At 53.0% G+C, this 13022-nt stretch overlaps 2 protein-coding genes across 3 annotated transcripts in view; one reads left to right on the top strand and one right to left on the bottom strand.

The window, feature by feature from the left end:
- Positions 1–4830, top strand: part of VSIG2 (V-set and immunoglobulin domain containing 2) — a 5798-nt gene extending 968 nt beyond the window's left edge. Inside the window, exons 2-7 of one of the 2 annotated variants that reach the window (XM_040483392.1) lie at positions 482–645; positions 1457–1664; positions 2516–2674; positions 3568–3687; positions 3804–3948; positions 4644–4830. In XM_040483392.1, the coding sequence (XP_040339326.1) occupies positions 482–645; positions 1457–1664; positions 2516–2674; positions 3568–3687; positions 3804–3948; positions 4644–4776 (929 nt within the window). In that variant the 3' untranslated portion in view covers positions 4777–4830. The remainder of the gene's footprint in view (positions 1–481; positions 646–1456; positions 1665–2515; positions 2675–3567; positions 3688–3803; positions 3949–4643) is intronic. The other variant, XM_040483391.1, reaches the window with a different exon arrangement.
- Positions 4831–5074: 244 nt separating this feature from the next.
- NRGN (neurogranin) lies at positions 5075–11498 on the bottom strand. Its single transcript, XM_040483393.1, has 4 exons — positions 11296–11498; positions 6599–6825; positions 6309–6326; positions 5075–5909 (listed from the first exon to the last, which is right to left on the bottom strand). Exons 1-2 carry the CDS (start codon positions 11308–11310, stop codon positions 6604–6606), a joined length of 237 nt encoding a protein of 78 aa, XP_040339327.1. The 5' UTR covers positions 11311–11498; the 3' UTR covers positions 5075–5909; positions 6309–6326; positions 6599–6603.
- Positions 11499–13022: the final 1524 nt, after the last annotated feature.

Genomic DNA, 13022 nt, shown 5'->3' with positions numbered 1-13022 from the left:
GCTCAGTTCTGCGGGTCGGGCTGGGAGGAGGGGGCTCAGTTCTGCGGGTCGGGACGGCGGGGGCGAGGCCGGGAGAGGGCGTCGGAGGCCGGGTGGGCGAGGGCCACAGGCGCGCAAGCGCAGGCGGGCAGGCAAGTTGGGTCTCCCCGGGAGGGTCTAACCACCACCCGACCATTGTTTTCCTTTCTCTGGCAAACACACCCGCGTACCTGACCCAGTCTCAGTCCTTTTACCCACAAAAAAACCGGCTGGGGTGTGTGCTCCTCCCTCCCGGAAACCTCAGGTTTCGAGAAGGGATGGGTTGCGGGGAGGTAGGTGAGCTCCGCAGGAGGGAGGGAGCCCCCAGCCTCGGCCTCGGGAGCCGAAGGTGGGGCCGGACCCTCAGACCGCCGGGATTTGGCGCCGGGCCTCCGCCCCACCCCAACCCCGGGCCTGGCGCCGTCGAGCGCTCCTCCCGCCGGCCTCCTTCTGCGTCCCCCAGACCCCGGGGTAGCCGTGGAGGTGAAGGTGCCCGCCGAGCCCCTGAGCACCCCCGTGGGCAAGACCGCCGAGCTGACCTGCAGCTACAGCACGTCGGTGGGAGACAGCTTCGCCCTGGAGTGGAGCTTTGTGCCGCCGGGGAAGCCCCTCTCTGCGTCCCATCCCGTGAGTTGAGAGCAATTGCGCTCCAGCGGGGCGGCCCTCCTGCCTCTTGGTGGGGTTGGCTGGGAGGGGCTGGTACAGAGGGCCCACCCGGGATGAGGGAGCGGGGTCAGAGAGGGTGCGTTTGGGGATCAGTGAGCTCCGAGGAAAACGTGAGTGGACTCTTTCTAGATCTTCTTAGGACCACAGCCTGCACGACCCTGTATCCCGTATATGGTTTTGTGTATCCAGCCTCCTCTCTCCTAGCTCCGACGTGCAACTCCCCTATTCTAGCGCAGTCCCAGTTTCCGTTAATAAACCCATTGAGGCTAAGCTCTGGAGACTGTTAGTAGGATCAAATGATGCCCCTTCCAGGACTATTTGCATTAATTCCCCAACCCTCTCTCCCCATCAAGAGCCATGCTTAGCTGAAAGCAGTAAATCTAGCTCAAGTAGCACCTAGGAAGGGATGGTATTTGGGGACAGATAGACCTTGCTGGTTCTGACTCCAGAGCATCAGTTTCCCTGTCTGATATAAAGGAAGGGCCTCTTTTTTTTTTTTTTTTAAGTTTATTTATTTATTTTGAGAGGTGGGGAGAGAGAGGGAGAGAAACAATCCCAAGCAGGTTTCAGGCTGTCAGCACAGAGCCGGATGCGGGACTCAATCCCACCAACCTCAAGATCATGACCTGAACCGAGATGGAGAGTCAGAAGCTCAACTGACTGAGCCACCCAGGTGCCCCTAAAGGAGGGGCCTCTTTGTTTTGGAGAAAGGACTGTAGAGTTGACACCAGGCAGAAAAAGGCACACATGTGTGTCTTTTGCTTCTCCCCAGATCCTGTACTTCACCAATGGCCATCTGTATCCAACTGGTTCTCAGGCAAAGAGGGCCAGCCTGCTTCAGAACCCCCCCACAGGAGGGGTAGCCACCCTGAAACTGACTGATGTCCACCCCTCGGATACTGGAACCTACCTCTGCCAAGTTAATAACCCACCAGATTTCTACACAAATGGGTTGGGGCTAATCAACCTTACTGTGCTGGGTAAGGCCGGCTGGGGACCTACCAGACACCCATGTACCACGAAAGATTGCAGTGGCCCTGCTAAATCTGCTAAATCTTCTCTCTACCGCCCCCCTTCCCCACCCCATATCTCGATTTCCAGCCCAAGGATACAACTGCACTGGGGACCCCAAAGGAAAATGCCTCCTTCCCAAAGTCTTCTAATCTAGATGGTCCTACTCCTGCCCCACCCTCCTTGAAGAATGACTCCTCCCTCGGCCCCTAGAAAAAAAAGATTGATGAGAGAGAAAGCCCTTCCCATACATAGGGATCTGAGTCATGGCCCCAAAAACTCTATATTTGAGAGAATGTCTCATTTGTAGCCCAGGTTCTTTCTCTCCTTAGGTGAGGGGCAGAGAAGGAGAGTGGCCACTAAAGGAACAAGGGCCCCTCTCACAAAGCAGCAACTTTGTGCTCAGAGTTTCCATCTTACTCCAACCTAGAGCCTGCTCATGGATGAGCAAACAGAAACTATTAAAGAGGCTGGGGATGTCTAGATGGAAAAGTGAAGGCTTAGGAGGTGTATAACAACAGCATTCAAATATCTGAAGGGTTGTCTTGTGGAGGAGAGATTTTTCATTTCTCTTTGCGGGCCTGGAGGGCAGAAATTAGGACCAAATGGGTGGATGTTATATTAACACAGATTTTGGCTCAGTATGAGGAAGAATTTTCTAACAATCAGAACTTCCAATAGTGGGAATTTTTTTCCTGGGGATGCAGTGGAATGTGAACAGAAGTGGACTACATTTGGTAGGAGTATTGGAGCAGGAATTCTAGCATTTAATGGGAGTGAGGCTAAAAGATTGCTAAGGTACTTTCTGTGATTTTTGCAGTGCCTCCCAGTAGTCCCTTGTGCAGTAAGAGTGGTCAGACCTCTGTGGGGGGCTCTGCTGCACTGAAATGCAGTTCTTCCCAGGGAGCCCCCAGGCCAGTGTACAACTGGGTACGCCTTGGATCTTCCCCTACACCTTCTCTTGGCAGCATGGTGCAAGGTAAGGGCCCAGAACATCTGGGAAGAGAGGACTCAAGACCGGGGCAAATCTGTCTCTAGACTCCATATACCCACACTATCAATTCCATGCCTGTGGGTATGAGACAAATTGCCATACCTTTCCCCACATCTTTCTTGGTGTCCTGTATTGCTCCCTCCTGTCTATCTTCCTGCAATCTGTGGCTCTACGGTCCTGGGAGCATTTTTTAACTTAAACGTATTCCTGATATCTTAGAAGAGAGTGGAAGGCAGGGGGCATAAGAGTCCCACTTTTGGGGATTTCTTAAGGGTCATGAATCATTGCCAGACTTCCTAGAGAGGAAACTGAGGCAGAGTAGCATGGACTGGCTTGAATCACAGTCAGTTTCTTTGGAGGAAACATATAATTGGGTAAGAGCCTTGGCTTCTCAGCCTCCTCATGCTTGCTCCAGCCCCAGCCCCAGCCAACTCCTTTATGGATCCAGAGAACCTTCCAGATCATCTGGTGTATGCTCTGGCTTCTAAAGGGAAAGTAAAAAGCTTAGGAAGACATTTGGGTAAGCTGAGTCACCCCAGAGGCTACAGTTTCTAACAATCAAGACCCCCCCCCCCCCCAACCAGGAACCTGACATCAGCTAGTAAGCATCCCTCCCCAATTCCTTGCCTTCTCCCCATCCTCTGAAAAGGCCGCTGTGTAGGGTGGAAAGAATACAGAAGTGGCAGTGGCTTTGGCACTTTCTGGGTCACCTTAGACAGTTACTTTCCTTCTCTGAGCCGGCTTTCCCACTTTTAATAAATGAGGTTAGCCCCTTCTTGACAGGATTGTTGTAAGGAGGTAGTGAAATTTGCTTTCATCTTAGTAGGTGCTCACTGTGATTCAAATGAATGATGGAAGGCTTCCTCCTTACCCTCTAGATGAGGTGTCTGGCCAACTCATTCTCACCAATCTCTCCCTGACCTATTCGGGCACCTACCGCTGTGTGGCCACCAACCAGATGGGCAGTGCATCCTGTGAGCTGACCCTCTCTGTGACTGGTAGGGGACACTGGGCAGAGGCCCAGCTGGCAGGCCTGGGTTGGAGAGGCTGCATGGAACTATCTGGGGAGGGGCAAAGGAAGGTCTGCTGCTCTGAGCTTCCTGTGTCTCCTTAGATCCATCCAAAGGCCGAGTGGCTGGGGCTCTGATTGGGGTGCTCCTGGGCGTGCTGTTGTTGTCAGTGGCTGCATTCTGCCTGATAAGGTTCCAGAAAGACAGGAGGAAGAGGCCCAAGGAGACATATGGGGGCAGTGACATTCGGTGAGCTGGAGGGCTGGGGGAGGGTACAGAAAGGGAGAAAAGGGCTTAGGTTATGAGTGGGTGACTCCAGCCCTCAAACTCTGACATCTTTAGGGGTGTTTGGGGGTAAGGAGTGCTGTTCAGCTCTGGGATTTGGCGTGTGGGGGGGCAGTACAGCAAGTGCATTTGTGTGTGAGCAGTGTGCAGGGTGGGGGACTTGGTTCATGGCTTCCCTCAACCTCCTCATACTTCATAGAATTTTCCGTTTTTGAGGCCTTTTCATACATATCTACAGGATGTGGATGCCAGGAGTTGGATTTGCCCTGAGCCCTCAGCTGAGTTCAGTTTTTCTGGGTGGGGGTAGTAAGGAAAGGAGAGGCAAAAGCTGCCTGTGTCAACCACTTTAGCTTGTCAACCTTTGGGTCCTGAATAGGGATCAGAGCGCTAGTTCTCAGAGTGTGGTCCTCAGATTACCTGGACAGAACATACCAGGAGCTTGTTAAACATTCAGATTCAGGCTGCTTCCTATCCCTCCTGAAGCAGAATCTGTGGGGGCAAGGGTGATGGACCTGGAATCTTCATTTCAGCCAAAATTCCACAGATGATTCTCATGCACAGTAAACATGTGAAGTCCTCAGGTTAGAGGATGGGATGGGGGGCGGAGACCTCGGAGGGATGCCGCCAGCCTTCCCTAAAAATTTGCTTATATCTACCAGGGAGGATGCCATTGCTCCTGGGATTTCTGAGCAAACTTCTGTGAGACCAGATTCTAGCAAAGGGCTCCTGCAGAGACCCCCCTCTTCCAGCAGTGTGACGACCACCAAGTCCAAGCTCCCTATGGTTGTCTGATTTCTCCCCCTGTCCTTGAAGGGGAATATCAAGAATTAAAGCCTTTGGGTATCATATGGTCTCCCTCTTCTTTCTGCCGGCATAGCAAATTCCTTTTCACCAGTAGAAGACGGAATGGGCTGGGAGTCCTAGAAGTGATGCTGTAGGTGGGAAGTTTGGCTCCAAGGGAGTAGGTTTTAACAGAGGTCCTCTTCCCCTTTGCTCACCTCCACTTTTTGGTTTGATCAAGTGAAATTTGCCCAAGCTTCAGGTGGTGGCCTTGTGCACCCAAACTCCCTCCCCTCTGGCACCCTCTGAATACTTGGACATTCCTCTTTATTGTTCACATTCCAACCCAGCACGGTCACATGCACACACGGAGATAAAAATCCTTCGGGCCACAACCCCAGGAGCCCGGCGGGGGCAGGGCTAGCAGGGGCGGGGGCGGGGCCGCGGCAGACTCCTCCTACCGAGCCTCCCAGGCGCTCGGCGTTTGCATAAACAAGGTGAGAGCTGGAGAGGCGGCTCTCGGGGTGCGCTGGGGGGGTGGGGAGGGGAAGCAGATTACAGGCAGGCGTGGGGTTATAGGTGCGAAATAGGTACTTCCCTTACGATCAGAGCAAGAGGCATCCGGCACCATGAAAACCCTCTTCCCCTCTCTCCTCGCCCCAGAGCCAAAATTCTGGGGCTAGGCTGGGGCGCGAACAGCACAGAGACGCAGAGCGCCCCCTTCAGCTGCGCACAGAACGAAAGGACTGTTTTTTGTGTTTTTTTTTTTTAAGTGAGTATACTTGGGCGACGCTTAGGGCGCCCCCCGCAGTGCGCGCAGGGAAGTGCGCGGAGACTGCGGAGGCAGAGCTGCATGCGGGGTGCTGGCGGAGGTGGGCGAGAAGCAAAAGAAGGAAGATGTGGAAGCGCAGGGTTTGGGGTTAGGGTGGGAAGAAAGGGCGAATGGGGACCATTCTAGACTGGAGGACTAACTAAAAGGGCACAGACTTAGCGACTCCTCGATGGAGCCTGCCTGGGAGTGGGAGTCTCTGGGGACGCAGGGAGGGCTCCTGAAGCTGGCAGGTTGGTGGAAAGGAGAGGATCACAAACACGGCAGGGAAGTCTCATCACTGCGAAGGGGACGCGCCATCCGTCTCTCCTGGCAACTGAGGACAGAGAAGGTCTGAGCACCTGCCCTCCCCGGTGCTTCCTCTCCTTCGTCCTTCTCCCTTCCCGAACCAGGACAAAAGGGCGGGAAGGGCCAGGGGACCCCAGTCACCCAGAACCCCCAACCCGAGTCACTGAGCTGAAATAAGCCCGCGGCCAGTGCGTGCGTGCGTGCGCCTCAGTGTGTTTATAGCCTCAGGCCGGGTTTGTGCTGCCAAATGGGGGTGGCTGCGGTTCTGTATAGGTCCAGGTGTGTCCCTGTCGCAGCCTCAGGCGTCCAGATGGATCAGGAAACCCTCAGGCTGGGAGGGGGTGAGGGCGGGCAGAGGGAAGGGTGGACGATTGGGTCCTTTTCTCCCACTCAGGCCTCCCACCCGTTTCCGAGTCGTATTCATTACCTTTGAAAATGCTCAGTTCTTCGGTCCAGGGCGGGGCAAGAGGGAGGGAGGAGAGAGAGGAACAGGTGAGCTCTCGGAGCCCGCAGCACCTTCAGCCTCCTCCCAGCCACCCACCTCACATCCCGGGGGTAAGTCCCCCACCCTTAGCTCCCTCTCCACCTCTCCACCCGCTGCACGCCCTGAGTCCGCACTCTTTCCCGGGGTGGGGGGTGGGGAGCGGGGCCGCTCGCAGCAGGTCCCGGGCTTGGGAAAGGGGAACCCTGCTGCCCGCCGCGCCCCGCCCGCCTCACCTGGCCTAGTCTCCGCTGGGGCCGCCGCCCGCGCCTCCCCGGGCGCCCCCAGCTCCGCCCGTTCCCCCGTGGCCCGGGCCCTTCCGGCCGCGCTCTCCGCTCTTTATCTTCTTCCTTGCCATGTGGCCCCGGAAACTCGCCTGGATTTTGGCAGCGGCCGCGTTGGCGCCAGGATCGTCCAGCGGGATGTCTAGAATGTCGTCGTCCGGCTTGGAGCACGCGCTCTCCTGGGGGCGGGGCGGGGCAGGGGGTACTTGTGGGGTGACTGGGCCGAGACCCCGCGCGAGGATAGGGTAGGAGTAGAGCCTTGCGGGGCTGAGACGAGGGAGACGCACGAGTGGGAAGCGCAGAGAGGGGAGCTGCGGGCGCGTCGAGAAGAGCTGAGGAAGGGCTGTGCGTGTGTGTGTGTCCCTCCTAGGGAACGGCAAGCAAAAAGGAAGGGTCAGGGGTCAGGTGGCCACGGCCCTATTCCCAACTCGGGAAAGAGACGTGCACGGTGGGACGGGGTACAAGACAGCCAGATAGCCCTGAGGGAAGGGTCCTTCACCATCAGCAGGGCTGAGGAGCTGCAGAACTGATGGGTGGTGGGCTGGGAGGAGCAAAATAAACAATGAGAGGGACTGGTGGACGTGACTGCCCCTCCCCTTGTCTTCAGAGGGTGCCTCCGCTCAGAAGGGCTCCTTGCAGGAGTCCAGGATTCCCTTGGACAGGGTGTAGAAGAATCAGGCCGGTCCCTTCCCTGAGTAAAATCACACCAGGACTCAGTGCTGGAATTAGGGTGAGAGTGGGGCTAGCCCCTGGAGTCAGCCTCCTTCTCCCTAGGGCTAGAGGCCCAGAGACTGCTTTGCCATGGACTCTCCCTTTTCTAATGTTCCCCAGGAGGCACTCAAACACAGAAGAGAGGAGATGGTCTGGAAGAAGCTGAGAAGGCTTCACTCCAAAAAAAGGCAAAGGAAAGATGAGTGGGAGCAAGTAGTCCTTAGCCTTGTGTGCTCCAGAAGAGAGGAATTATGACAATAGCTACCCATTAAGCACTTCCCTTGTTCCAGGCACAGTAACACAGTGTTTTACAGACATTATTTTATTTAGTCCTGGCAAAGCTATGACGCACCTTTTATTGTTATCCTAGTTTACCCCTACTAAAACAGATGACTTAAGTGTTTATAAACCTTACATGAGGTGATACAGATGGTTACTATGATTTAGATGGTATCTATGATTTAGACCCTTGTATGTCAGAGTCCAGAGTATATTTTTAACCCCTATTCCGTAAAAATCAGCAGAGGCCATCACGAAAATGACCGGAGCTCTACCACTTGCTACCTGTGTGGTTTGGGACAAGTTATCGAATGTCTTATATCAGCTCCTTCATCTGAAATCAGGATATAACATCTACCTCTGTGGGTTGTGAGGAACAATAAACCCCATGATACACATAAAGTTTCTGGCACAATCTAGTCACTCAATGTATAGTATCTATTACTATGATTCTTTTAATTAATAAGTTTATGTGAAATAGTTGTTTCTGTAGGCCGAAAGTGGTCATATAAAAACAATTTCATATGGTTCTGCCTATAATAATCACATCCACCCCTACGCCTCAGGTTCCTGTCTCCCATAACCTGCCCTATCTGACAGTGGAAAGGGTTAGGGAATAGATGGCATTGATTTTAGAGGTAAGGCTCTGGAATGGAGAGGGCCTCCGTCCCTGTGCCCCTTTGTTGGTTAACATTACAGCATGAATGTGGGTTGGGATGCAGATAGTTACTATGGAGTTAAAAAGGCATTTTGCTTTTGCTTTGGCCCTCTGGCTTCTAAGAATTGTCCTTTTTTTCTCTCCCCTAAGGACTATTACTATTTTAAAAATGGCTTCCGCTCATCATGCTTCACAATGCTGTTGTCATTTCCTGGGTTTCAGAGTTTTGCAATTTGTGCTCAAGATGCCCATGATTGATTTAAATGCAGTTAAAAGGAGTTATCCAGAAGCCAGTGTGGTTGTGGAGGGGACTGACACTCTTTTTGTCTTCTGCAGGTCTAGCACTCTCTCTCTGACATCTTAGTCTCCACCTGTCATCAGAAACAACTCTTTTGGGTTCCTTGATTCTTAGAGCTCAGGCCTCTCTTGGGATATCCTTGGGGAACAGTGAAGTGTCTCCTCAACAGAGGACAATGATCACAACAACAACAACAACAACAACAACATAAACCCATTCCTGACCCACCTCTCTTTGGCCAGTAGCTGTGGAGGAAGGAGTACCTTCCCCCAGTCATGTTAAGGCCAACCTGCTGTCTCTACCCACCCCAGCTGGATACAGAATGGAAACCTGGAACAAGAGGAAAAGCCACCCAACACACTGTTCCTCCCCCAATCAGCCTCCTCTCACTCCAGCTGAATTCTCAGGGCAGAACTGCTAGAGAGAGTAAGAGGAATCTGGGAAGCGTCATGGTTCCTGGGCTGGTGCCTTCTAAAGCCAAGATCTGATGATGTGTGCCTGAGAGCTCTGTAGGAACTGGAGGTGGAAAGTGCACTAGTGGCTAAAACAGGAGCCAAGGCTTCTGGTCCCAAGTGGGCATATCCCTTCACCCCTGAGGGTCTCAGTTCCTTTAGCCACAAGTGGAATTTAGCCTAGATGAATAAATTCTTCTTTAGGTCCCAAATCCTAAAAGCTTTAAGAATTATCCCTTCCTAATGCTTATTGTATGCCAGGCCCTGTGCTAAGTGCTTCGCACACATTACCTCACTGAATCCCCATTTCAGAGGTCAAAAAACAGCCTCAGAGACATTTTGTAACTTAGCAGAGGCCAGCAGAGCTAACAAATTGTGATGGGATTCAGAAGCCTGGCTGTTAATGACTGCCTCAGGACAGGTAATTATTTCTATGAGTTCAGCTAGACCTCTAAGTTCAACTAGACCAAGCGAAAGAAAGGAGTGGGATCCAAAAAAATGTCTTTGCCTTTTCATATTAAGTGAATGTAGGAAAGGCACATATATGTGACTATGTAAATCCGCAACTGGTACATTTGAATCAACAGCACTGCCTCTTAAAAAAAGAGGCAGGTTTTCTTCTCATTTCTGTCTGAGCCTCCTTACCAAGGGGTAAGAAGGAAATAAGGCAGGATTAAGTGTTTCCCAAACACCAGGTCAGATGGTCAGCAAGGAGAGCCCCAGAATGAAAGATGAAGAGAGTCCTTCCTGCCTTGGGGTGCCTGGCTGGCTCAGTGGGTAGAACATGTGATTCTTGATCTTGAGGGGGTTGTGAATTCAAGCCTCACTTGGGCAATAGAGCTTACTTAAAAAAAATAAAAAAAATAAAAAGAGGGCCCAGCCTCTAGACCCCAGATGCACTCTGTTCTCTCCATGTCCCAGCTCCCTTCCAGCTAGGAGTCCACCTCCACATAATGGAGATGAGGTAGGAAGGTGCCCAGTTCCAGCCCTGTCCCAGCCCTCTGCCCCTGTCACCTCTTCTCCCTTTTCTTGCCCTCTGCACAGTTTGACAATCGGGCTGCCTCCTGCTCAGTCCTTTAGCTCTGCCGATCTAGGACAGGGCCTCACAGGGTTGTTGGGATGATTAAATATAAAGTCAGGCACATGGCAAACATTCACAAAGTGACAAATATTACTGATATTATTAAATCATAATAACTAACACAACAATTTGTCCCTAAGTTCTTTCTGCCTCTTGGTACGACGTCTCACCTCTTATAAACTGGGCTATTCTTTCCTTCCAAACCTCACTTTTTTTTTTCTTTTGTAAGCCGTAGTGTGGAGGGTGGGGGGCAGGCAAAGTCATAACCTTATCATTAGCCGGGTTGACTGAATGACAGAGAAGGCAAGGGCTTTGGAGTGGTCTTTCTCCATAGATAGGGGCTAAAAATAAATAATAATTAAAAATTAAAAAAAATAAACACATTTTATATACGCATGATCACTGTATTCCTCTAGTGTGCAGGGAGCCAGGTCCTGTGCCGGGCGCCTTCATACCCAAGTCACCTTAACAGCAACCTACTTTGGCATTAGGCACTTGCCGCATCCAGGTCTCCGTGGGCGCTGACAAATTGCAGACACTTCCTTCCCTCGCCAGCAGGGCTCTCTCGCGGTCATTTCACCCAGCCCCCTTCCAGGGCTAGAAGGCGTTGGGGGACGGGCCAACCCCTCCCCAGAACCAACCGACTAGGCTCTCTGCTGCCCATCATCATTACTGAGCTAACCGATATGAACGATTGTCCCATCCTGCTCTGTACAGTGCACGAGGGTCATGGAGATCATCCCGTCTGCCCACCCACGGCGGTGGCAGTGGGATGGGGAACGGGGCGAGGGCAAAAGCCAGGGGGAAAGGATACCGAAAGGAGTCGCCGCAGCTTCGCTACAGTTTACAGCGCCTCTCTGGAGGAAGTTCCTCTTCTCGTCTAACCTGCAGCTTCCTTGCTGCAGAGCCCTGCCGGGTTCTCTTTCCAACCTAGGCTGCCTGGCGGCTGGGCGCCCAGACGCCCCCGCGAGTTGGGGAGCATTTTTCCTAGGGCTCCAAGTCAGGCGAGTGCCTTCCACCACCCACCACCCACGTCTCAGCAGGCACCCCCATGGCTCTTGGGTCTTCTGCACCCTCAAATGCACTTCCATCCCTTACTCTCCCTCTGGGGGGGGGGACCCCTTGCCCCAGATCAGGCAGAGTGCCGGTCCCCCCGGCCCTCTAACTTACGGTGCAGCAGTCCATGCTGGTGTTGGGGGTCCTTGGCTGGGGCACAGGCTGGCGCAGGGCAGGGGTGGGGTCTGGGTGGGGACTCTGGGGCCTTGGGGCGCCCGCTGACCAGCGTCGAAACAGCCGCTCTGCTCTCGGGTCCTCTCTCCCGCGCTCCGCTCTGCTCGCGAATGTAACCTGAGCCCTTCGGTCGAGAAGCCAATCAGGATAAGCCTTGGGCAGGGCGGGCGGGGATATTGCAGGGAGGACCACGCCCCCTCTCTGCTCCCTCCGCCTCCCTCCCCCTCCAGCCCCAACCCCTCCGCCTACACACTTCCATCCATTCCTCCTACACACCCCAGCTTCTCAAGCTCAACCCCCTTGTTTGCTGAGGCGGCAGACTGCCAGGCAGATGTATGCCGCCGCGGGCAGAAGGAGGCCCCCGACTACCCGGGCACAAATACACTCACATCTGGGCACAACACCTCTCCCACCCATATGTAGAAAACCACGCACCTCTCACCCACCTCCCCACACTTGCACAACTTAGCTAGAGTCCCAAATATGGCTCGCTCTAACTCCTCCTCCCCTCACCCCCGCCAGTCCTCATAAAAAAGCCCCCTAAGACGTGCGTTTAAAAAGTCCCATCATCACTCTGCTAGGGAATCAAGAAAGCTGTTGATACATAACCTGGGGATGAGCACACATAAACACAAAAGCTCACAAGCCCCACATGTGCATATATGATACTGCCCGGGCTCACTAAAATGTGCACTTCTTCAACAGATTCTACAGACACAACGTACAGAAATAATTGCACAGAACTTGTACACACACGCTGTGCAGATAAATGCAGACGTGTGCATGCAGACGTAGGACACAGGGGTAGTCACCCTATCCGAGATGTTGCATTACATCCTTATCTATCTATCTATCTATCTATCTATCTATCTATCACCTATCAATCATCCATCATCTATCTAATGTATATATTTATGCATAGATACTGGCTTCAGAGAAACATCCTTCCCTTCCCATACTAGAATCTCCCTAACCTCTTGGTATCTTGCTTCAGAATAAAACAAAAAAGCCACTCTCACCTTGCCTGGGAGGTAGAAAAATACCCTAAACCCTAGTATTGGGAAATATAAAAAAAAATCGTTGTCTTCTGGGGTCTGTGGTGGAGGAAGGATGTGGGCTTTTGTGAGAGGCTGGGAAAAGGAGATAGGGGAGGAGAATTGTGGAGCAGCAGCCTGACTGGATTGTGGTGGCCAGTGTCCCCTAGCCAGTCAGGGTACTGGAGCTGGCAGTGTGGCTTGTTAAATGGATAGAGTGGGCCATCTCAGAGGAAAGTAGAAAGAAAGTCTTTCTCAGCTAAGCTCCCAGAGGAGGGAAGGAAAGAAAGGATGGCTGTTGCTCAGGCTCAATAACTGAAGCGGGCAAGGAGGGGAAAATGCCCTGTGGTTCTGGTTGGGAGAGGGGATCTTAAAACAGCACTGCAGTGAATCCACAGCCACTGGCCACTCATAGCATAGCTGTTGCACGCTTTCCTTCCTACCTGAATGTTTGGGCTACAGGCTCTGTTTGCCAAAGGGAAAATGAGTGGGAGGGAAATTCTGGTGGCCACTCATGATGGGAATGGGGTTAGTCAGCTTAGGCTCCCAAACCAGGCTGGAAGCTGGCCGGGATTCCAGGGTTTGGGGCATAGGGGTGTCTCTCCCAGCATGTTTGGGACCCACCCACCCTTG

Source organism: Herpailurus yagouaroundi, unplaced genomic scaffold (genome assembly GCF_014898765.1).
Source record: "Herpailurus yagouaroundi ecotype Mexico unplaced genomic scaffold, PumYag 161, whole genome shotgun sequence".
Lineage (NCBI taxonomy): Eukaryota > Metazoa > Chordata > Mammalia > Carnivora > Felidae > Herpailurus > Herpailurus yagouaroundi.
Note: the sequence above shows the minus strand (reverse complement) of the source record. Positions and strands in the feature narration are given on the sequence as shown.